The 25,116-nt window shown below is 52.5% G+C and overlaps 1 protein-coding gene across 2 annotated transcripts in view; it reads left to right on the top strand.

The window, feature by feature from the left end:
• Window positions 1-5,787: 5,787 nt before the first annotated feature.
• The window catches only part of FANCD2 (FA complementation group D2), a 208,250-nt gene continuing 188,921 nt past the window's right edge, over window positions 5,788-25,116 (top strand). Inside the window, exons 1-7 of one of the 2 annotated variants that reach the window (XM_075321714.1) lie at window positions 5,788-6,094; window positions 6,870-7,004; window positions 7,075-7,142; window positions 23,599-23,705; window positions 23,782-23,848; window positions 24,861-24,913; window positions 24,986-25,064. In XM_075321714.1, coding sequence (XP_075177829.1) covers window positions 6,872-7,004; window positions 7,075-7,142; window positions 23,599-23,705; window positions 23,782-23,848; window positions 24,861-24,913; window positions 24,986-25,064 — 507 coding nt within the window. In that variant the 5' untranslated portion in view covers window positions 5,788-6,094; window positions 6,870-6,871. Of the gene's footprint in view, window positions 6,095-6,869; window positions 7,005-7,074; window positions 7,143-23,595; window positions 23,706-23,781; window positions 23,849-24,860; window positions 24,914-24,985; window positions 25,065-25,116 lie in introns of both variants that reach the window. The other variant, XM_075321713.1, reaches the window with a different exon arrangement.

Genomic DNA, 25,116 nt, shown 5'->3' with positions numbered 1-25,116 from the left:
TAGAATATAATAATGGGATCACTCCTAGAATATAATAAAGGGATCACTCTCAGAATATAATAAAGGGATCACTCCCAGAATATAATAAAGGGATCACTCCCAGAATATAATAAAGGGATCACTCCCAGAATATAATAAAGGGATCACTCCCAGAATATAATAAAGGGATCACTCCCAGAATATAATAAAGGGATCACTCCCGGAATATAATAAAAGGATCACTCCTAGAGTATAATAAAGGGATCCCTCCTAGAATACTTTTCTTTTTTCAAGGCATAAACATATTAACTTGGAACATAAAGCCGCCCAAGTACAGTATACTGTACAGAACTACCAAACTCTTAGAATGAACACAGCGCCATCTGCTGTCTGCTCAACACAGTCCCTCCAGTATAATAATATTTATTCACTTATACTGTACAGCGCCATTAATTCCATAGCGCTTTACATACGTTGGCATCACTGTCCCCATCGGGCTCACAATCTAAATTCCCTATCAGTATTTCTTTGGAGAGTGGGAGGAAACCCCTGCAAACACAGGGAGATGACACAAACTCATTGCAGATGTTGTCCTTGGTGGGATAACCCTACAGTGGTGTCATGCATATAGAGGCCCTGATGACAGTTTTGCACAAGCATTATCATCCATGCCCAAAGGTTGGCCCCTGACTGGCCAGACATCGGCAGCATATTCCAGAGACGTATTATGGGTAATGTTGGGAGACCTCATTTACACTGAATTAGGCCCAATGTGCTCATCACATTGGGGTTGAGCGTTTCCTGTCATTACACTAGCTTATATTCAAGCATGCAGTGCAGAAAAGGAGATTTTGAACGCTGACATCGGGACCCCGCTCCTGTAAGGTCCACTCCCCACTTATGTGACGGGGGCAGGTAAGGCTCCTCGGCCTCTCCCTTCTCGGGACCATCTGGCCTTACACAGACGACATGGAGGCGGGCTTCTAACGCTGATAACACAAATGCGGATCAAGTGTCATCAGTGTTTTTTGCCCAAGTTTCAGCAGTGTTTGCTCAGTTTTTATCATCAGTTTAATCAACAATTTTCTCATAGGAAAAAATAAAAAAACTACAACCATGGACGCCTCCGTCTGCTGCGTGTGATGTGTGATGTTTACTGACAGACCTGTATGGGTGATTTTAATGCCGTGATGCCAATAACAAACAGATGTCGCTGAGGGTTTTCTTTTGAGGACACAGCCCGCAAAAAAATCTGGACATGTGATCCCATAGACTATAATAGACACTATATGTTCAAATCGTGTCTATAGCACGTGAAAAACGGACGTCTGAATGAGGCCTTACACAGTGGAAACCCAAACCAGACAGTAATAAAAACACCAGATATTTTTTTTTGTTCAAAGTGTTTTATGCAGTTGATAGATTAGAAGATCCAAAATGCACCAAATTTATGTCTACACCACATATTAGTTGGATGTGTGGCGCCCTGGACTAGCCAGGTCGTCACAGGTACTGCAGCAACACACCCCGAGATAGGCACACCAGTCACACACAAATCCTTGTTGCCTCCCTCCAGGGGCTGATGTCCACACCAGGTGGGGTGGAGCCAGGCGGTTGGCCCCACCCACCGAGGAGTTCACAGTCCTGGTGGCGGGAAAGGAAGTCAGTTAGAGATGAGTGAGGGAGAGTGAAGGAGAAGGAAGTGGTAGTAGAGGAGCAGACTGACCGTGTCCGGGTACGTGGCCCGGCACCGAGAGCAAGGTTGGCAGACGGTGGTGGCCGTCTGCAGGAGAGGCCGATCGACGCGGAACCGTAGGACCGGGGACGGGCGGTGGCCCACCGGTACCGAACCGGGGAGCGAAGAGAAGCCAGCACAAAACCGGCAGGGCCTACGGACCCCGACCAGGCTTGGAGTCGCCGTTAAACCGGTCAAATCCGTTAGCAACCGGAACCTCCGAGGTTTCCTAGCAACAAAGACCCGACTGAAGGCAACTGTCCAAACCGAGAAAGGGAAATACAGCTACCACCACAGTTAGAATTCCCAGGGCCAGAGCCTGCGGGCAAAAGGGGCTCCTCCGGCCCATATCCAAGCTGGGGAGCGGGTTACCGGTGGGAAGCCATTGGGACCGAAGATACACAACAGGTGCAGGGAAAGGCAGCCACCACCAACCTACTGCGGGACCCGTCCATCCAGCCGTTTGGTTTACCGGAGACCCTGTATCCATTCTTGGCTGAGTGAGTACCACTGTGCCATCTGGCACCGCGCTGCCCCCACGACCCTGCACCTCGCCAACCCTGCCTCCCCGTCCCACCTCACCGGGCCCCGGGACCACCAAAACCCCCTACCCACGGAGGGGAGAGAAACATCTCGGCTGCTCCCTGTCATCGCTCCCGGGATCCCCGTCCAGAGCAGCGGTGGTGTCCCAACCTCACCACAAACCGTGGGTGGCGGCACGGACTAACTCCCCAAACCACCCCCTTTCACTCACGGGCGAGGAGCGCCGCTCGAGTCCCCGGATCCAGCCCACCGCTCGAGCCACCGAGCAGCAGCAACAGCAGCAGCGCCGGACCCGAGCGCAGCAGCCACGGCTACCTCCCCGCCCGCGATAGATGCTTTCTGGAAATATTTGTGAGGTTATCAGCCACTGGCAGCAGCATACAGGTGGGAGATCATCAGGCACGGGCAGCCGCATACAGGTGGGAGATCATCAGCTACAGGCAGCCGCATACAGGTGGGAGGTCATCATGCACAGACAGCCACATACAGGTGGGAGGTCATCAGCCACGGACAGCCACATACAGGTGGGAGTTCATCAGGCATGGGCAGCTGTATACAGGTGGGAGATCATCACGTACGGGAAGCTGTATACAGGTGGGAGTTCATCAGGCACGGGCAGCTGCATACAGGTGGGAGGTCATCAGGCACGGGCAGCTGCATACAGGTGGGAGGTCATCAGGCACGGGCAGCTGTATACAGGTGGGAGGTCATCAGGCACGGGCAGCTGTATACAGGTGGGAGATCATCAGGCACGGGCAGCTGCATACAGGTGGGAGGTCATCAGGCACGAGCAGCTGTATACAGGTGGGAGTTCATCAGGCACAGGCAGCCGCATACAGGTGGGAGATCATCAGCCACAGGCAGCTGCATACAGGTGGGAGGTCATCAGCTACGAGCAACCGCATACAGGCGAGAAGTCATCGGCCATGGCCAGCTGCAAACAGGGGTAAAGTTATCAGCCACATGCAGCCGCATACAACATTGTCTGTAGCCACGGACAGCTGCACAAAGGTGATAGGTCATAAGCCAAGGACAGCTACACATTTGCAAGAGGTCATCAGCCACCTGCAGCTGCACAAAGGTGACAGATCATAAGCCACGAGCAGGTGCATACAGGTAGAGGTCATCACACATGCAGCCGCACTGAGGTAAGAGGTCATCAGCCATCTAAAAACGCACACGGGCAGCCACACACAAGTGAGCTGTCATCAGCTATAGGCAGTCGCATGGAGGCGAGAGGTCATCAGCCACAGGCACAAAGGTGAGAGGTCGCTAGCCCAGTGACTATAATGACTGCCCACTAGAGAACAACTATTTTTAACCCTAATGTCTGGGTGAGGTAATGATTTTGCACTTTTCTTTTATCCGACCACTTTTTCCAACAACCATAACTTTAGATGTTTGCCATAGCTCACTTCTTGCTAGACAAGTTGTAGTTTTAAATTACATAATTCATTTTCCCATAAAAACTACTGAAAAGGAAAAAAATTCAAAATGCAGTGAAATTGGAAAATAACCCTCAGCAATTCGGCCGCTGTTGACTTTTTCCCTTTACAACTTTCAATTTGCAGTAACTTCACTCTGCGGTCAGTGCGGCTCTGAAGAGAACGTTTTTTTAGGGTATTCTGTTTCAATGACAAATTTTCAGGCGGCAGCTGTGTTGAGGATGTACTTTGCGGGGCGATAGCTGTCAGGGGGTGTACTTTATGGGGTGACAGCTGTCAGGGGGTGTACTTTATGGGATGACAGCTGTCAGGGGTGTACTTTATGGGGTGACAGCTGTCAGGGGTGTACTTTATGGGGTGACAGCTGTCAGGGGGTGTACTTTATGGGGTGACAGCTGTCAGGGGGTGTACTTTATGGGGTGACAGCTGTCAAGGGGTGTACTTTATGGGATGACAGCTGTCAGGGGGTGTACTTTATGGGGTGACAGCTGTCAGGGGGTGTACTTTATGGGGTGACAGCTGTCAGGGGGTGTACTTTATGGGGTGACAGCTGTCAGGGGTGTACTTTATGGGGTGACAGCTGTCAGGGGGTGTACTTTATGGGGAGACAGCTGTCAGGGGTGTACTTTATGGGGTGACAGCTGTCAGGGGGTGTACTTTATGGGGTGACAGCTGTCAGGGGTGTACTTTATGGGGTGACAGCTGTCAGGGGTGTAGTTTATGGGGTGACAGCTGTCAGGGGGTGTACTTTATGGGGTGACAGCTGTCAGGGGGTGTACTTTATGGGGTGACAGCTGTCAAGGGGTGTACTTTATGGGGTGACAGCTGTCAGGAGGTGTACTTTATGGGGTGACAGCTGTGTGGTGGGTGTAATTTATGGGGTGACAGCTGTCAGGGGGATGTACTTTATGGGGTGACAGCTGTCAGGAGGTGTACTTTATGCGGTGACAGCTGTGTGGTGGGTGTAATTTATGGGGTGACAGCTGTCAGGGGTTGTACTTTATGGGGTGACAGCTGTGTGGTGGGTGTAATTTATGGGGTGACAGCTGTCAGGAGGTGTACTTTATGGGGTGACAGCTGTCAGGGGGTGTACTTTATGCGGTGACAGCGGTGCGGTGGGTGTACTTTATGGGGTGACAGCGGTGCGGTGGGTGTACTTTATGGGGTGACAGCTGTCAGGGGGTGTACTTTATGGGGTGACAGCTGTCAGGGGGTGTACTTTATGGGGTGACAGCGGTGCGGTGGGTGTAATTTATGGGGTGACAGCGGTGCGGTGGGTGTACTTTATGGGGTGACAGCTGTCAGGGGGTGTACTTTATGGGGTGACAGCGGTGCGGTGGGTGTACTTTATGGGGTGACAGCTGTCAGGAGGTGTACTTTATGGGGTGACAGCTGTCAGGGGGTGTACTTTATGCGGTGACAGCGGTGCGGTGGGTGTAATTTATGGGGTGACAGCGGTGCGGTGGGTGTACTTTATGGGGTGACAGCTGTCAGGGGGTGTACTTTATGCGGTGACAGCGGTGCGGTGGGTGTAATTTATGGGGTGACAGCGGTGCGGTGGGTGTACTTTATGGGGTGACAGCTGTCAGGGGGTGTACTTTATGGGGTGACAGCGGTGCGGTGGGTGTACTTTATGGGGTGACAGCTGTCAGGAGGTGTACTTTATGGGGTGACAGCTGTCAGGGGGTGTACTTTATGCGGTGACAGCGGTGCGGTGGGTGTACTTTATGGGGTGACAGCTATCAGGGGGTGTACTTTATGGGGTGACAGCGGTGCGGTGGGTGTACTTTATGGGGTGACAGCTGTCAGGAGGTGTACTTTATGGGGTGACAGCTGTCAGGGGGTGTACTTTATGCGGTGACAGCGGTGCGGTGGGTGTAATTTATGGGGTGACAGCGGTGCGGTGGGTGTACTTTATGGGGTGACAGCTGTCAGGGGGTGTACTTTATGGGGTGACAGCGGTGCGGTGGGTGTACATTGCGGGGCATTTCTGACCCTCTGGCAGTGGATGGATATTCCCGGGCTGTATGCGGTCTGGCGGTCGCTATCACCCTGAGCACAGTCCACCCCGTGACACTGCACTAGTAACTCCCGGTTCTGCCATCGCTCCCGGAGGAGAGACCGCAGACACACCGAGCCTCCCCGCCCGAGGAGAGTAGCAGCCGCCCCGGGACTGACCTCACACACCTCCGGCAGACGAGCGGATCACAGAGGGAATGTGGAGCCGCCTCTCCCAGCACGGCCAAATCAGCGTGACTGACACGTACTTCGCAATGTGATTGGCTACAAGGAGAAGCGCGGGAAAGCGACACGAGGACGCCCCGCCCCCTGCACGTATCTCCGCGCCGGCACCGAGGCCAGAAAACGGCGGCAACAGAGGAGCGACAGCCGAGTATGTCCGATAGGAGCACTCCCCCCCCGATACACGATGGGTGTACGCTCCCTCCCCCCTTTGTTCACGATGGTAGCACTCTCCCCTTCCCCCCTCCTGTACACGTTGGGAGCACTCCCCCCTTTACACAATGTAAGTACTCCCCCCTCCCTTCTCTACACGATGGGAGAGAGTACTCCTCTACCCTCGCTGTGTCGTGCTTCCAGTCAGCAAAATTATAAAATACCCAGTGTGTAACTCAATTATTCTCATACAGTTGCACCTCAAACCCCTCCTCCCCTCGGGCGCCTCAAGCCCCTCCCCTCAGGCACATTGAGCCCCACCTCCTCTCAGGCGCTTTGAGCCCCGCCTCCCCTCAGGTGCCTCAAGCCCCTCCCTTCTGGTGCCTCAAACCCCTCCCCTCAGGTGCATTGAGCCCCGCCTCCACTCGGGCACCTCGAGCCCCGTCTCTCCTCGGGCGCCTCAAGCCCATCCCTTCAGACACCTGGAAATCCGCCTCCTCTCAGGCGCTTCGAGCCCCTCCTCCCCTCGGGTGCCTCAAACACCTCCCCTCAGGCACATTGAGCCCCGCCTCCCCTTGGGCACCTTAAGCCCCGCCTCCCCTTGGGCACCTTGAGCCCCGCCTCCCCTCAGGTGCCTCAAGCCCCTCCCCTCAGGCACCTCAAGCCCTGCCTCCCCTCGGGCACCTCGAGCCCCTCTCCTTGGGCGCCTTGAGCCCTGCCTCGCCCGCAGCACTTTTCCGCTTTGTGTCTCTGAGATATGACTTTGTGTTTAGAGATGAAGAAGCGACGTGTGAGCACTAAGCGAGGGAGACCCCAGGAGCCATCGCTGGCCGAGGACGGACCCTTCCTGCAACTGCTGAAGTCGTCCGGCCTCACCCTGAAGAGCGGGGAGCAGCAGAACCTCCTGGGTACGGCGCCTTCTGAGGGTTGTACCTGCGGGCGCCTCACTGTTTTGCATTGAGCTTTCTCTCTTTTTAGCTGTGGATCAGAGAGTTTTCCAGAAGACGCTGCAGCAGAGGATACGGAAGCACGAGCGATATCCAGAGGTGAGGGCAGCGGAGGAACACAGACCGCCATAGGAACTAGAAGTATTGGTGTGTAATCTCCCCTGTATCTCCACCCACCACGGAATAGGAGCCCCGCAGGATACAGGACACGTACCGCAGGCCATATGTTGTGTTATACAGTTTAAACCAGAAGATTACATACACTAAGAAGACACATCTGCATGTTTTTCTCTTTATCTGACATGAAATGAGAATAAACCTTTCCCATTTTAGGTCAATTAGGAACCAAAATTATTTATATTTCCCAAATGCCAGAATAATGAGAGAGAGAATGTTTTAAGGCATTGTTATTACTTTCTGCAAAGTCTAATGTTTCCATACACTAAGAGTACTATGCCTTTAAACAATATGGGACAGCCCATATGATGATGTCATCTCTTTGGAAGCCTCTGATAGGTTTATTGGCAACATCTGTGTTAATTAGAAACACACCTGTAGATGTATTTTAATGCACACCTGAAACACACTGCTTCTTTATGTAGCATCATGGGAAAGTCAAAAGAAATCAGCCAAGATCTCAGAAGAGAATTGTGGATTTGCACAAGTCTGATTCATCCTTGGGTGAAGGTGCCTTATTCATCTGTACAAACAATTATAAGCAAGTACAAACAAGATGGGAATGTTCAGCCATCATACCACTCAGGAAGCAGACAGGTTTTGTGAACCAGAGATGAATGTGCTTTGGTCAGACATGTGCATATCAACCCAAGATCAAAAGCAGACCTTGTGAAGATGCTGGCGGAAGCTGGTAAGATTCTGTTATTATCCACAGTGAAACGAGTACTGTATCAACATGGGCTGAAAGGCCACTCTGCCAGGAAGAAGCTATTACTCCAAAAGAAACATAAAAAAGTCAGATTAATGTTTGTAAATATACTCAGGAACAAAGAGCTTAATTTTTGCAGAAAAGTCCTGTCGTCTGACGAAACTAAAATTGAACTGTTTGGCCATAATGACCATCGTTACATTTTGAGGTAAAAGGGAGAAGCTTTGAAGCCTAAGAACACCATCCCAACTGTGAAGCACGATGGTGGCAGCATCATGTTGTGGGTTTGTTTTGCTGTGGGAGGGACTGGTGCACTTCACAAAATAGATGGCATCATGAGGAAAGAAGATTATGTGGCAATACTGAAGAACATCTCAAGACATCAGCCAGGAACTTAAAGCTTAGGCAGAAATGGGTCTTCCAAATGGACAATGACCTGAAGCGTACTGCCAAACTGGTTACAGAGTGGCTTAAGGATAACAAAGTCAATGTTTTGGAGTGGCCATCAGAAAGCCCTGATCTCAGTCCTATTGATTATTTATGGGCAAAGCTGAAAAAGCCGGTACGAGCAAGGTGACCTACTAAAATGGCTCGGTTATACCAATTCTGTCAGAAGGAATGGGCCCAAATTCCCACAAACTATTGTGAGAAGCTTGTGGAAGGAGATCCAAAATGTTTCATCCAAGTCATATAGTGTCAGGGCAATGGTAGTAAATGCTAATGAGAGGAAAACAGCACTGTGCAGAAAGTAATAAAAAGGCCTTGAAACATTCTCTCTCATAAGGCTATGTTCACACAGTGCATCTTTTACTGCGTTTTTGAGGTCACAAAGATTCACCTAAATACATGCATTTGCTTCCCCCAACAAAGCCTATGACCTTTCTATTTTGCTGTCCACATTGTGCATCTTTTTTTGTCTGCATCTTGGCTGTGTTTTTGAAGATGCAGGATGTCAATTCTTTTTGCATTTTTTCCAGCGTTTTTGAGCCCTTCCAGTCAATAGATTTGACTTAAAAAATGCATTGGGCAAAACGCGTCAAAAACGCATGCGGTTTTTGATGATTTTTGCCAGGGGTGTGTTTTTTGGGGACAAAAAATGCTGCATCTTAAGATACACTGTGTGAACATAGCCTTAAGCGGGCTTTACACGCAGCTATATCGCTAGCGATATCGCTAACGAGCGTACCCACCCCCGTCGGTTGTGCGACACGTGCAAAACGCTGCCCGTGGCGCACAACATCACTAACACCTGTCACACTATACTTACCTGCCTAGCAACGTCGCTGTGGCCGGCTAACCACCTCCTTTCTAAGGGGGCGGTTCGTGCGGCGTCACAGCGGTGTCACTAAGTGGCTGCCTAATAGAAGCAGAGGGGCGGAGATGAGCGGGACGTAACATCCCGCCCACCTTCTTCCTTCCGCATTGCGGGCGGCCGCAAGTACGATGTTGTTCCAAATTCCTGCGGTATGACACGTAGCGATGTGTGATGCCGCAGGAACGACGAACAACATCGTACCTGCAACAGCAACGATAATCGGGATTTTTGATAGTTACCAGTCGTTCCTGTGGTGTCACACGCAACAATGTCGCTACCGAGGCCGGATGTGCGTCATGAATTCCGTGACCCCAACGACATCTCGTTACCAATGTCGTTGCGTGTAAAGCCCGCTTAATTCTCGCATTGGGTAAATATAAACAATTTTGGTTCCTAATTGACCTAAAACGGGAAAGGTTTATTCTGATTTCATGTCAGATAGTGAGAAAAACCTGCAGATGTGTCTTTTTAGATATGTAGTATAGGTAAACGTCTGGTTTCAACTGTAAATGCCGCTGTCATTCTCTCTCAGGGGATTTACATTTTGTGATACTGAGGGGGCTGTTCTGCTTCCATTGGCCTTTTGTGGTACCATACCAGGAGACGATGGTCTTCGATCTATGATGGAAGAATAACAGGTTAAACACACACACCCCCCCCCCTGCTACCTCCGTCTCCTGCGTCTGCCTGTCTTGTAATGCCAGACCACTTTGGTGTTCACTGCAGGGTGGGACGTAACTGTGGCTGGTGGCGATTCTTCTCCCCTTCTGCAGGCAGGATTGGTACTGCTCTCCCATGGACTTGTCATGGCGCTCCACAGAATGGGATCATGCACACAGTCGTGTGGCAAGGAGGCATATAGTCCTGAATGATTCATGAGGTTCTCTGTTACTTGCCTTGTTTGGAGCCCAAGTCAAAAAGTGCTTAGGAAAACTATACAAAAACATCCAACATTTGTAAATCACCCCCTTTTAACCCCTCCCTATTTATTTATTGCTGGTTTTGGCCTGGAGCATTGCATTGCTTGTTCAGCTTTACTGCACTGTATGCTGAACCCTGTAAGAGCACCATAAAGCTCTGGCATTGCTGTTTGGGTTTTCCACTCTCATTGTGAGGGGCAGGGTTACTCACGTAAGCTTTTGTTCCCACACGTGGTTGTGGAATCACTCAGGCTATAGTCAGGACTTCAGATAACAGCGTTACATCTGATGTTTTCTGCAATTTCTCTGGCAGAATGTCTGGTGCGGGTGCTACGTAGACGACCTCCTTGTTTAGCGCTGCAGCAGTTACCCCTATATGATAGCATTTCCTTTACACATCAAGTTGAGTGTGTTGCGATGAGTCTGTGGTGGGGAGCTGCCCATCATGCCACTTACTGCCGTCCCCCCACATACCCAGCAGTAAGGCTCCAGCCGTCACTACGCCTCTATATGTGCCTCATATTGTACTCTAAGAAACAAAAGAAGTCTGTCTGGTGGAGCGCTGATAAGGAAAAGGAACCAAAGATTTTTTCTTCGGCGCTCCATTGGGAGACCCAGACGATTGGGTGTATAGTACTGCCTCCGGAGGCCACACAAAGCATTACACTAAAAAGTGTAAGGCCCCTCCCCTTCTGGCTATACACCCCCAGTGGGATCACTGGCTCACCAGTTTTCTGCTTTGTGCGAAGGAGGTCAGACATCCACGCATAGCTCCACTGTTTAGTCAGCAGCAGCTGCTGACTATGTCGGATGGAAGAAAAGAGGGCCCATACTAGGGCCCCCAGCATGCTCCCTTCTCACCCCACTTTATGTCGGCGGTGTTTGTTAAGGTTGAGGTACCCATTGTGGGTACGGAGGCTGGAGCCCACATGCTGTTTTCCTTCCCCATCCCCCTGAGGGGCTCTGTGGAAGTGGGATCTTACCGGCCCCCAAGCCCTGAGGCCGGGCTCCATCCACAGACCCATGGAACCTGCTGGATACGGAGCTGGGTACCGTTCAGGGACAAGGCCCTGCGACATTCAGGTACTCTGTGCCCCAAACAGGCCGCGCACATTCCAGACTTGCTGGGCGTGCTAGTGCGCCGGGGACAGTAGCGCTGCGCGCTGGGGTTACAGTCACTACAGTTTGCTGAGTGATTTTATGTGTTGGGGACTGCCGCGCCGGCCGCCCCTGGAGCGGCGGCGCGGCTGCGACTTGTAGTGCGCCGGGGACTTAGCGCCGACCGTGCTTTTACGACGGCGTCGCTTATAAATTTAGTCCCCGGCTTCTGCGGCCTAGCTCCGCTTCGTTCCCGCCCCCACCCTGTCAATCAGGGCAAGGGAGAGACGCTGTACGTTTAATCAGCGCCGAGGGCTGGAGCCTTATTTACATGCTCCAGCCCTCTCACTGAGCACAGGGGGACGCAGGGTTCCCGCTCTTTGTCTGCACACGCCCAGGGCCCGCCCCTCTCCATAGGACGCCGGCAGCCATTCCTTACATGCAGTCTGGCTGGAGAACGGACACAGGCTCTGGGAGACCCAGACAAGGGATTTCTGGCGACCACACACCCGCGTTAAGCGGGCGGTAAGCAGCACTTTAGTGCTGGCCCCACTAGTGCCACAGTGTTATTTTGGTGTACCTTTTTTCTCTATACCATATAGTATATATATATTGCACTGTAAGGTCGCTTCTTGGCTGTATACCCTAGCTTGCTCTGAGGAGACGACAACATGTCATCCGCAAAACGCAAGGGTGCCAAGACACAGGCTGTAAGCGCTGCTTGTGCCGCTTGTGGGGCTGATCTACCGGCAGGTTACAATGACCCCCATTGTGTGCAATGTTCGGTCCCTGTGCCACTTCGTCAGCCGGAGTCTATGGTGGTAGTGGCCCAGGCAGAGTCGCCGGTGAACCCTGTCCCGGTGACGGGGACAGAGTTTGCAGTTTTTGCTGACAAAATGTCTGTCACTATGACAAAGATACTAGAGACCTTGCAGGCCAGGCCAGTTACTCAGACCATGGACACTGCTGCGGCAACGTTCCCCGGTCCCCCTCATTTGGAGTTAATCCGTGATTCAAGGGGGTCCCAGGCATCTCAGCCTGACGGCTCTGACTCAGATGACAGTCCCAGGCAGCCTAAGCGTGCTCGCTGGGAGAGACCCTCCACGTCATCACGCGGATCAGGGTCTCATCGAGAAGAGTCTCTACATGATGAGACAGAGGAGGGTGATCAGGAGTCTAATCCTGAAACCGCTCTCAATCTGGATACTCCTGATGGTGACGCCGTGGTAAATGACCTTATAGCGGCCATCAATAGTCTATTGGAAATTTCTTCGGCGCTCCATTGGGAGACCCAGACGATTGGGTGTATAGCACTGCCTCCGGAGGCCACACAAAGCAATTACACTAAAAAGTGTAAGGCCCCTCCCCTTCTGGCTATACACCCCCAGTGGGATCACTGGCTCACCAGTTTTTCTGCTTTGTGCGAAGGAGGTCAGACATCCACGCATAGCTCCACTGTTTAGTCAGCAGTAGCTGCTGACTATGTCGGATGGAAGAAAAGAGGGCCCATACTAGGGCCCCCAGCATGCTCCCTTCTTACCCCACTTGTGGTTCGTAAGGTTGAGGTACCCATTGCGGGTACGGAGGCTGGAGCCCACATGCTGCTTTCCTTCCCCATCCCCCTGAGGGGCTCTGTGGAAGTGGGATCTTACCGGCCCCCAAGCCCTGAGGCCGGGCTCCATCCACAGACCCAGTGAACCTGATGGATAAGGAGCTGTGTACCATTCAGGGACAAGGCCCTGCAACTTTCAGGTACTCTGTGTCCCCGTTCAGGCGGGCACGCACACACCAGACTTGCTGGGTGTGTTAGTGCGCCGGGGACAGTAACGCTGGGGTTTGAGTCACAGCAGCTTAGCTGTGTGACTTCATGTGCTGGGAACTACCGCGCCGGCCACTCTCGGAGCGGCGGCGCGGCTGGGACTTGTAGTGCGCCGGGGACTTAGCGCCGACCGCGCTTTTACGGCGGCGGCGCTTATAAATTTAGTCCCCGGCTTTTGCGGCCTAGCTCCGCTTCGTTCCCGCCCCCTCCCTGTCAATCAGGGAAGGGGAGAGACGCTGTACGTTTACTCAGCGCCGAGGGCTGGAGCCTTATTTACATGCTCCAGCCCTCTCACTTGGCACAGTGGGACGCAGGTTTCCCGCTTTTGGTCTGGCACGCCCAGGGCCCGCCCCCCCCTCCACAGGACGCCGGCAGCCATTCCTGCATGCAGTTCTGGCTGGAGGACGGACACAGGCTCTGGGAGACCCAAGACTAGGGATTTCTGGCGACCACACACCCGCGTTTAGCGGGCGGTAAGCAGCACTTTAGTGCTGGCCCCTCTTGTGCCACAGTGTGTATTGGTGTACTTTTTCCTGTACCAGATATCTATATATATATATACTGCACTGTACGGTCGCTTCGTGGCTGTATACCCTATATTGCTCTGGGAAGACAACAACATGTCATCCACAAAACGCAAGGGTGCCAAGGCACGGGCTGTATACACTGCTTGTACAGCATGTGGGACTAATCTACCAGCAGGCTCCAACGACTCTCATTGTGTGCAATGTTCAGTCCCAGTGGCACTTCGTCAGCCAGAGCCTATGGTGGTGGTAGCCCAGGCAGAGTCGCCTGTGAACCCTGCCCCGGTGACGGGGACAGAATTTGCAGTCTTTGCTGATAAAATGTCTGTGACTATGACAAAAATCCTGGAGACCTTGCAGTCCAGGCCAGTTGCTCAGACCATGGACACTACTGTCCCTATGTTCCCCGGTCCCCCTCAGTTGGAACTAATCCGTACTTCACGGGGGTCCCAGGCATCACTGGCTGAGGGCTCTGACTCCGATGACAGTCCCAGGCCGCCTAAGCGAGCTCGCTGGGAGAGACCCTCCACGTCATCACGCGGGTCAGGGTCTCAGTGAGAAGGGTCTCTATATGATGAGACAGAGGTGGGTGATCAGGAGTCTAGCCCTGACACCGCACTCAATTTGGATACGCCAGATGGTGACGCCATGGTAAATGACCTTATAGCGGCCATCAATAGGCTGTTGGATATTTCTCCCCCAGCCCCTTCAGCAGAGGAGGCAGCTGCCCAGCAGGAGAAATTCCATTTCCTGTATCCCAAGCGTAAATTGAGCACCTTTCTGGACCACTCTGACTTCAGAGCATCAATCCAGAAACACCATGCTTATCCGGACAAGCGTTTTTCCAAACGTCTTAAGGATACACGTTATCCCTTTCCCCCTGACGTGGTCAAACGCTGGACCCAGTGTCCAAAAGTGGACCCTCCAATATCCAGGCTTGCAGCTAGATCCATAGTTGCAGTGGAGGATGGGGCTTCACTTAAAGATGCCAATGACAGACAGATGGACCTTTGGTTAAAATCTGTCTATGAAGCTATTGGCGCGTCGTTTGCTCCAGCATTCGCGGCCGTGTGGGCGCTCCAAGCTATTTCAGCTGGTCTAGCACAGGTGGACTCTTTCATACGTCCAGCAGTGCCGCAAGTGGCGTCCTTAACTACGCAAATGACTGCGTTTGCGACCTACGCTATTAATGCGGTACTGGACTCTACGAGCCGTACCGCAATGGCTTCCGCCAACTCTGTAGTTTTGCGCAGAGCCTTGTGGTTAAAGGAATGGAAAGCAGATTCTGCTTCTAAAAAATGTTTAACCAGCTTGCCATTATCTGGAGACAGACTGTTTGGTGAGCAATTGGCGGAAATCATTAAACAGTCCAAAGGTAAGGACTCTTCCTTACCCCAGCCCAGATCAAGCAAACCTCAACAGAGGAAGTGGCAGTCAAAGTTTCGGTCCTTTCGAGGCTCGGGCAAGCCCCAGTTCGCCTCGTCCAAAGGGACTCAGAAAGAGCAAAGGACCTCTGATTCCTGGCGGGCTCACTCACGCCCCAAGAAAGCAGCCGGAGGTACCGCTTCCAAGGCGGCTGCCTCATGACTTTCGGCCGCCTCCCTCCGCATCCTCGGTCGGTGGCAGGCTCTCCCGCTTTTGCGACATTTGGCTGCCACAGGTCAAAGACCGGTGGGTAACAGACATTTTGTCTCACGGGTACAGGATAGAGTTCAGTTCTCGTCCTCCGCCTCGGTTCTTCAGAACTTCCCCACATCCCGACCGAGCAGATGCCCTTCTGCAGGCGGTGAATTCTCTAAGAGCAGAAGGAGTGGTGGTCCCTGTTCCTCTTCAGGAACAAGGACAAGGTTTTTACTCCAATCTCTTTGTGGTGCCAAAAAAGGACGGCTCATTCCGTCCTGTTCTGGACCTAAAACTGCTCAACAAGCATGTGAACGCCAGGCGGTTCCGGATGGAATCCCTCCGCTCAGTCATTGCCTCAATGTCTCAAGGAGATTTCCTAGCATCAATAGACATCAAAGATGCTTATCTCCACGTGCCGATTGCTACAGAGCACCAACGTTTTCTACGCTTCGTGATAGGAGACGACCATCTTCAGTTCGTAGCTCTGCCATTTGGTCTGGCGACAGCCCCACGGGTGTTCACCAAGGTCATGGCGGCAGTGGTAGCAGTCTTGCACTCTCAGGGACACTCTGTGATCCCTTACTTGGACGATCTACTTGTCAAGGCACCCTCTCAGGAGGCATGCCAACTCAGCCTGAATGTTGCACTGGAGACTCTCCAGACGTTCGGGTGGATCATCAACTTCTCAAAGTCAAATCTGTCACCGACCCAATCGCTAACGTATCTTGGCATGGAGTTTCATACTCTCTCAGCGATAGTGAAGCTTCCGCTGGACAAGCAGAGGTCACTACAGACTGGGGTGCAGGCTCTCCTTCAAAGTCAGTCGCACTCTTTAAGACGCCTCATGCACTTCCTCGGGAAGATGGTGGCGGCAATGGAGGCGGTTCCGTTTGCGCAGTTTCATCTGCGCCCACTTCAATGGGACATTCTCCGCCAATGGGACGGGAAGTCAACATCCCTGGACAGGAAAGTCTCCCTTTCCCAGACGGCCAAAGACTCTCTGCAGTGGTGGCTTCTTCCCACCTCATTATCACAGGGAAGATCCTTCCTACCACCGTCCTGGGCGGTGGTCACGACGGACGCGAGTCTCTCAGGGTGGGGAGCAGTTTTTCTCCACCACAGGGCTCAGGGTACGTGGACTCAGCAGGAGTCCACCCTTCCGATCAATGTTCTGGAGATCAGAGCAGTGTATCTTGCCCTACTAGCCTTCCAGCAGTGGCTGGAAGGAAAGCAGATCCGAATTCAGTCGGACAACTCCACAGCGGTGGCATACATCAACCACCAAGGGGGGACTCGCAGTCGGCAAGCCTTCCAGGAAGTCCGGCGGATCCTGATGTGGGTGGAAGCCACGGCCTCCACCATATCCGCAGTTCACATCCCCGGCGTAGAAAACTGGGAAGCAGACTTCCTCAGTCGCCAGGGCATGGACGCAGGGGAATGGTCCCTTCACCCGGAAGTGTTTCAGGAAATCTGTCGCTGCTGGGGAAGGCCGGACGTCGATCTAATGGCGTCCCGGCACAACAACAAGGTCCCGACCTTCATGGCACGGTCTCGCGATCACAGAGCTCTGGCGGCAGACGCCTTAGTGCAAGATTGGTCGCAGTTCCGGCTCCCTTATGTGTTTCCACCTCTGGCACTCTTGCCCAGGGTGCTACGCAAGATCAGATCCGACTGCAGCCGCGTCATACTCGTCGCCCCAGACTGGCCACGGAGGGCGTGGTATCCGGATCTGTGGCATCTCACGGTCGGCCAACCGTGGGCACTACCAGACCGACCAGACTTACTGTCCCAAGGGCCGTTTTTCCATCGGAATTCCGCGGCCCTGAACCTGACTGTGTGGCCATTGAGTCCTGGATCCTAGCGTCTTCAGGATTATCCCAAGGGGTCGTTGCCACCATGAGACAGGCTAGGAAGCCCACGTCCGCTAAGATCTACCACAGAACGTGGAGGATATTCTTATCCTGGTGCTCTGCTCAGGGAGTGTCTCCCTGGCCATTTGCATTGCCTACCTTTCTTTCTTTCCTACAATCTGGGTTAGAAAAAGGTTTGTCGCTCGGCTCCCTTAAGGGGCAAGTCTCGGCGCTATCCGTCTTTTTTCAGAAGCGTCTAGCACGACTCTCTAAGGTGCGCACGTTCCTGCAGGGGGTTTGTCATATCGTACCCCCGTACAAGCGACCATTAGATCCATGGGACCTGAACAGGGTGCTAGTTGCCCTCCAGAAGCCGCCCTTCGAGCCTCTGAGGGAGGTTTCACTTTCTAGACTGTCACAGAAAGTGGCTTTTCTGGTAGCGATCACATCTCTTCGGAGAGTGTCTGAGCTAGCAGCGCTGTCATCCAAGGCTCCCTTCCTGGTCTTCCACCAGGACAAGGTAGTGCTGCGCCCCATTCAGGAGTTTCTCCCGAAGGTGGTATCCTCTTTTCATCTTAATCAGGATATCTCTTTGCCTTCTTTTTGTCCTCATGCAGTTCATCGGTATGAGAAGGATTTACATTTGTTAGATCTGGTGCGAGCACTCAGAATCTACATTTCCCGCACGGCGCCCCTGCGCCGTTCGGATGCACTCTTTGTCCTTGTCGCTGGTAAGCGCAAGGGGTCGCAGGCTTCTAAGGCCACCCTGGCTCGATGGATCAAAGAACCAATTCTTGAGGCCTACCGTTCTGCTGGGCTTCCGGTTCCATCAGGGCTGAAGGCCCATTCTACCAGAGCCGTGGGTGCGTCTTGGGCATTGCGTCACCAGGCTACGGCTCAACAGGTGTGCCAGGCAGCTACCTGGTCGAGTCTGCACACTTTCACCAAACATTATCAGGTGCATACCTATGCTTCGGCGGACGCCAGCCTAGGTAGAAGAGTCCTGCAGGCGGCAGTTGCCTCCCCGTAGGGGAGGGCTGTCTTTGCAGCTCTAACATGAGGTATTTCTTTACCCACCCAGGGACAGCTTTTGGACGTCCCAATCGTCTGGGTCTCCCAATGGAGCGCCGAAGAAGAAGGGAATTTTGTTACTTACCGTAAATTCCTTTTCTTCTAGCTCCTATTGGGAGACCCAGCACCCGCCCTGTTGTCCTTCGGGATTTTTGGTTGTTTTTCGGGTACACATGTTGTTCATGTTGAATGGTTTTCAGTTCTCCGAGGTTATTTCGGAGGGAATTTGTTTAAACCAGTTATTGGCTTTCCTCCTTCTTGCTTTTGCACTAAAACTGGTGAGCCAGTGATCCCACTGGGGGTGTATAGCCAGAAGGGGAGGGGCCTTACACTTTTTAGTGTAATTGCTTTGTGTGGCCTCCGGAGGCAGTGCTATACACCCAATCGTCTGGGTCTCCCAATAGGAGCTAGAAGAAAAGGAATTTACGGTAAGTAACAAAATTCCCTTCTTCTCCCCCTGCCCCTTCTGCAGAGGAGGCAGCTGCACAGCAGGAGAAGTTCCATTTCAGGTATCCCAAGCGTAAACTGAGTACTTTTCTGGACCACGCTGACTTCAGGGAATCAGTCCAGAAACACCATGCTTACCCGGACAAGCGTTTCTCCAAACGTCTTAAGGATACACGTTATCCCTTTCCCCCTGACGTGGTCAAACGCTGGACCCAGTGTCCAAAGGTGGACCCCCCAATCTCCAGGCTTGCGGCTAGATCCATAGTTGCAGTGGAGGATGGGGCTTCACTTAAAGATGCCAATGACAGACAGATGGACCTTTGGTTAAAGTCTGTCTATGAAGCTATCGGCGCGTCGTTTGCTCCAGCATTCGCGGCCGTGTGGGCACTCCAAGCTATTTCAGCTGGTCTAGCACAGGTGGACTCTATCATACGTCCAGCAGTGCCGCGAGTAGCGTCCCTAACCTCGCAAATGTCTGCATTTGCGACTTACGCTATCAACGCTGTCCTGGACTCTACAAGCCGTACCTCAATAGCGTCTGCCAATTCTGTGGTTTTGCGCAGAGCCTTGTGGTTAAAGGAATGGAAAGCGGATTCTGCTTCCAAAAAATGTTTAACCAGCTTGCCACTATCTGTAGATAGACTGTTTGGTGAACAATTGGCTGAAATCATTAAACAATCCAAGGGTAAAGACTCCTCCTTACCCCAGCCCAGATCAAGCAAACCTCAACAGAGGAAATGGCAGTCGAGGTTTCGGTCCTTTCGAGGCTCCGGCAAGACCCAATTCTCCTCGTCCAAAGGGACTCAGAAGGAGCAAAGGAGCTCAGATTCCTGGCGGGCTCACTCACGCCCTAAGAAAGCAACCGGAGGGACCGCTTCCAAGGCGGCTGCCTCATGACTTTCGGCCTCATCTCTCCGCATCCTCGGTCGGTGGCAGGCTCTCCCGCTTTTGCGACATTTGGCTGCCACAGGTCAAAGACCGGTGGGTAACGGACATTTTGTCTCACGGGTACAGGATAGAATTCAGTTCTCGTCCTCCGCCTCGGTTCTTCAGAACCTCCCCACATCCCGACCGAGCAGATGCCCTTCTGCAGGCGGTGTGCTCACTAAAAGCAGAAGGAGTGGTGATCCCTGTTCCTCAGCAGGAACAAGGGCAAGGTTTTTACTCCAATCTCTTTGTGGTTCCAAAAAAGGACGGCTCTTTCCGTCCTGTTCTGGACCTAAAGCTGCTCAACAAGCATGTGAACGCCAGGCGGTTCCGGATGGAATCCCTCCGCTCCGTCATTGCTTCAATGTCTCAAGGAGATTTCCTTGCATCAATAGACATCAAAGATGCTTATCTCCACGTGCCGATTGCTACAGAGCACCAACGTTTTCTACGTTTCGTGATAGGAGACGACCATCTCCAGTTCGTAGCTCTGCCATTTGGTCTGGCGACAGCCCCACGGGTTTTCACCAAGGTCATGGCGGCAGTGGTAGCAGTCTTGCATTCTCAGGGACACTCGGTGATCCCTTACTTAGACGATCTACTTGTCAAAGCACCCTCTCAAGAGGCATGCCAACACAGCCTGAATGTTGCGCTGGAGACTCTCCAGACTTTCGGGTGGATCATCAACTTTTCAAAGTCAAACCTGGCACCGACTCAATCACTAACGTATCTTGGCATGGAGTTTCATACTCTCTCAGCGATAGTGAAGCTTCCGCTGAACAAGCAGCGGTCACTACAGACAGGGGTGCAGTCTCTCCTTCAGGGTCAGTCGCACCCCTTAAGGCGCCTCATGCACTTCCTAGGGAAGATGGTGGCAGCAATGGAGGCAGTCCCGTTTGCACAGTTTCATCTGCGCCCACTTCAATGGGACATTCTCCGCCAATGGGACGGGAAGACAACTTCCCTAGACAGGAAAGTCTCCCTTTCTCAGACGGCCAAGGACTCTCTGCAATGGTGGCTTCTTCCCACCTCATTATCACAGGGAAGATCATTCCTGCCCCCATCCTGGGCAGTGGTCACGACAGATGCGAGTCTGTCAGGGTGGGGAGCAGTTTTTCTCCACCACAGGGCTCAAGGGACGTGGACTCAGCAGGAGTCCACCCTTCAGATCAATGTTCTGGAAATCAGGGCAGTGTATCTTGCCCTATTAGCCTTCCAGCAGTGGCTGGAAGGAAAGCAGATCCGAATTCAGTCGGACAACTCCACAGCGGTGGCATACATCAACCACCAAGGAGGGACACGCAGTCGGCAAGCCTTCCAGGAAGTCAGGCGGATTCTGATGTGGGTGGAGAAAAGAGCATCCACCATATCAGCAGTTCACATCCCGGGCGTAGAAAACTGGGAAGCAGACTTCCTCAGTCGCCAGGGCATGGACGCAGGGGAATGGTCCCTTCACCCGGACGTGTTTCAGGAAATCTGCCGCCGCTGGGGGGTGCCGGACGTCGACCTAATGGCGTCTCGACACAACAACAAGGTCCCGACCTTCATAGCGCGGTCTCGCGATCAAAGAGCTCTGGCGGCAGACGCCTTAGTGCAAGATTGGTCGCAGTTCCGGCTCCCTTATGTGTTTCCACCTCTGGCACTCTTGCCCAGAGTGTTACGCAAGATCAGATCCGATTGCGGCCGCGTCATACTCGTCGCCCCAGACTGGCCGAGGAGGTCGTGGTACCCGGATCTGTGGCATCTCACGGTCGGCCAACCGTGGGCACTACCAGACCGTCCAGACTTACTGTCCCAAGGGCCGTTTTTCCATCGGAATTCTGCGGCCCTGAACCTGACTGTGTGGCCATTGAGTCCTGGATCCTAGCGTCTTCAGGATTACCCCAAGGGGTCGTGGCCACCATGAGACAGGCTAGGAAGCCCACGTCTGCTAAGATCTACCACAGAACGTGGAAGATTTTCTTATCCTGGTGCTCTGCACAAGGAGTATCCCCCTGGCCATTCGCGTTACCTGTCGTTCTTTCCTTCCTGCAATCTGGGTTGGAAAAGGGCTTATCGCTCGGCTCCCTTAAAGGGCAAGTCTCGGCACTATCCGTGTTTTTTCAGAAGCGTCTAGCACGACTTTCTCAGGTGCGCACGTTCCTGCAGGGGGTTTGTCATATCGTACCTCCGTACAGGCGGCCGTTAGATCCGTGGGATCTAAACAAGGTCCTTGTTGCTCTCCAGAAGCCGCCCTTCGAGCCTCTGAGAGATGTGTAACTTTCGCGACTCTCACAGAAAGTGGCCTTTCTGGTAGCGGTCACGTCTCTTCGGAGAGTGTCTGAACTAGCAGCGCTGTCATCCAAAGCTCCTTTCCTGGTGTTCCACCAAGACAAGGTAGTGCTGCGCCCCATTCAGGAGTTTCTCCCTAAGGTGGTATCCTCTTTTCATCTTAATCAGGATATCTCCTTGCCTTCCTTTTATCCGCATGCAGTTCATCGGTATGAAAAGGATTTACATTTGTTGGATCTGGTGAGAGCACTCAGAATCTACATTTCCCGCACGGCGCCCCTGCGCCGCTCGGATGCACTCTTTGTCCTTGTCGCTGGTAAGCGCAAAGGGTCGCAGGCTTCCAAAGCCACCCTGGCTCGATGGATCAAAGAACCAATTCTTGAAGCCTACCGTTCTGCTGGGCTTCCGGTTCCATCAGGGCTGAAGGCCCATTCTACCAGAGCCGTGGGTGCGTCCTGGGCATTACGACACCAGGCTACGGCTCAACAGGTGTGCCAGGCAGCTACCTGGTCGAGTCTGCACACTTTCACCAAACATTATCAGGTGCATACCTATGCTTCGGCGGATGCCAGCCTAGGTAGAAGAGTCCTGCAGGCGACAGTTGCCTCCCCGTAGGGGAGGGCTGTCTTTGCAGCTCTAACATGAGGTATTTCTTTACCCACCCAGGGACAGCTTTTGGACGTCCCAATCGTCTGGGTCTCCCAATGGAGCGCCGAAGAAGAAGGGAATTTTGTTACTTACCGTAAATTCCTTTTCTTCTAGCTCCTATTGGGAGTCCCAGCACCCGCCCTGTTGTCCTTCGGGATTTTTGGTTGTTTTTCGGCTACACATGTTGTTCATGTTGAATGGTTTTCAGTTCTCCGATGTTACTTCGGAGTGAATTTGTTTAAACCAGTTATTGGCTTTCCTCCTTCTTGCTTTTGCACTAAAACTGGTGAGCCAGTGATCCCACTGGGGGTGTATAGCCAGAAGGGGAGGGGCCTTACACTTTTTAGTGTAATGCTTTGTGTGGCCTCCGGAGGCAGTACTATACACCCAATCGTCTGGGTCTCCCAATAGGAGCTAGAAGAAAAGGAATTTACGGTAAGTAACAAAATTCCCTTCTTTAAAAAATTATCCAAACCTTTTATTAGTGGTCCCTTATATGCCACAATGCGTTTCGACAACCAGTATGTTGTCTTCCTCAGGCGCTTCCTTTTTATTTTTTATTTTTTCATGTCACATTGTCTCTAGGATTAGAGCGAGGCGTGCCGTATGTGTGGTGGTTTTTTTCTTCTTTAAAGGGATTGTCAACTAGTTGGACAACCCATCATCAATTGCCCCTTTATGAAATATAAGCAACCTACGCGCCCCACCGGCACCGTTCCAGCAATGTTAGCGCCTCGTCTCTTAAGGCAGTGAAATGTTATGTCAATCAGTGACAACCTCACACTGACACCTGGATGAAGTGAGAGCGAGAACGTGGGTAATACAGAGGTAATGTGTGTGATATACACAGTGTTGTGTTTACGCTTATGTGAGTGGCCCAGTTGTGTGTGATATGTATATGACGTGCTATGTCGGTATCTTTTAGGTTTAATCCGTTCTTGTATGTGTTATGGGCCTGGATTTTAGCACCAGTTCTGATCCAAGACTTTGTATTGGGTTGCAGACTTATTTGACCAACAGTGGGCACTATATGCAGGTCTTTTTCGCCCCTCTGGAGGAGAATTAATTTGCGTATGTCTTCTCAGTGGGCATTGCCTGTAAGCCCTCCACAAGAAGGCACAATGCTGCGCGTGACCTCTCCTCTCTATATCAGCAGATTCTCAAGGAGTTTGTGGACGGCCTAGAATCTCATATCGAAGATCGGGAACGCTTCAGGAATTGTCTTCTGCCATGTGGACGCCATACTGAAGATGAGGAGGAGAGGTGACGTCGTATGGGTGGTGGTCTTTGGGCTGGGTGATGGCGGGCGGTGTAACAATGCAGTGTCCGGTCCTTACAGCTCTCCGCTGATCGGCTCCTATCTGGACAGTGTAATAAAGATCCTGCTTGGCATTGATCTATTACAGGTAAGAGCGAGCGGCCGGAAATGAGACCAGGAATCTGTCACGTGCAGTGCAGACAACATGGGGGTCTGCAGACTGCAGTGATGTATACCATGTATGAGGAGACAACGAAAAGGTCCACACATTGCTGTCCTGTTCACTGTGTATGAGGAGGCAATGGAGGGGTCCACACAGCGCTTGTAGGGAGGTGACTCAAGGGGCCGCACACCGCAATATTGTACACAGTGTATGAGGAAGCAACGGAGGGGTCCGTGCAGCATGTGTGGGGAGGTGATGAAGAGGTCTACGCATTGCTGTTCTGTACATCAGTGTATGAGGAGCCAAAAGAGGGGTCCACACTGTGTGTGTGGAGGTGATGAAGGGGTCCGCACACCGCAGTCTTGTACACAGTGTATGAGGAGGCAACAGAGGGGTCCAAACAGTGCGTGTGGGGAGGTGACGGAAGGGTCCACAAATCGCATTCCTGTACATGGTGTATGAGGAGGAAACGTAGGGGTCTACACAACGCGTGTAGGAAGGTGATGAAGGCGTCCACGCAGCGCATGTGGAGAGGTGAGAGAAGGGTCCGTGCATTGCTGCCCGGTTGTGTGTGGACCACACTGAGAGAATTCATACCAAAACCAGGTCAGCGGCTGTGGAGAGATTAGAGCCACTCTCACCTTATAGAGTGGGGGTCCCCCAGGCCATTAGTTTTGGTCCATGATTTCGGGTGAATGCTGGCTGGAGATGAGAGACTGCTATGTTCGGGGGTATCACAAGGGGTCTCTGGTCCTCCCCACGTGTGGATCTTCATATGCTGCTAAGAACACAGTGATGAGTTCAGGTAGAGAACTGCCGCTTAGGGGGTTTTTCGGTGGTTTCTGTGATTGCTGCTGTGCAGCTCGTGGGTGAGGGTCTGTGTGATATGTCAAATTGTGATGGTCCGGTCCAGGAGCTGTAATGCTGACACAACACGTCTCCTTCCTTGTGCTCCACACTGTAGTAAGGGGGTCTTACTGCTCATCTTTCTTTTCAGGAGCCCCTCATTAATCTACTGTTTGAGAAGCTGCCGGAGTTCCTATATGACAGGTAGAGTATATGGTGTGTGTGCGTCCGTCTGTCCAGCCATTTGCATGCTGTAACCACACGTTTTCTTTCTAGTTTTGGCAGTGACGGTATCAGTATTCCCCGACTGATCATCAACCAGCTGAAGTGGCTGGACCTTGTGGTGAGCGGGAAGGTAAGTGTGGTCAGTCCACAGCACAGGAGTCTGTGTTAGTGACCCCCATTAT

Source organism: Anomaloglossus baeobatrachus, chromosome 8, assembly GCF_048569485.1.
Source record: "Anomaloglossus baeobatrachus isolate aAnoBae1 chromosome 8, aAnoBae1.hap1, whole genome shotgun sequence".
NCBI lineage: Eukaryota > Metazoa > Chordata > Amphibia > Anura > Aromobatidae > Anomaloglossus > Anomaloglossus baeobatrachus.
The sequence above is the reverse complement of the archived record's forward strand: the minus strand, read 5'-3'. Positions and strand labels throughout refer to the sequence as shown.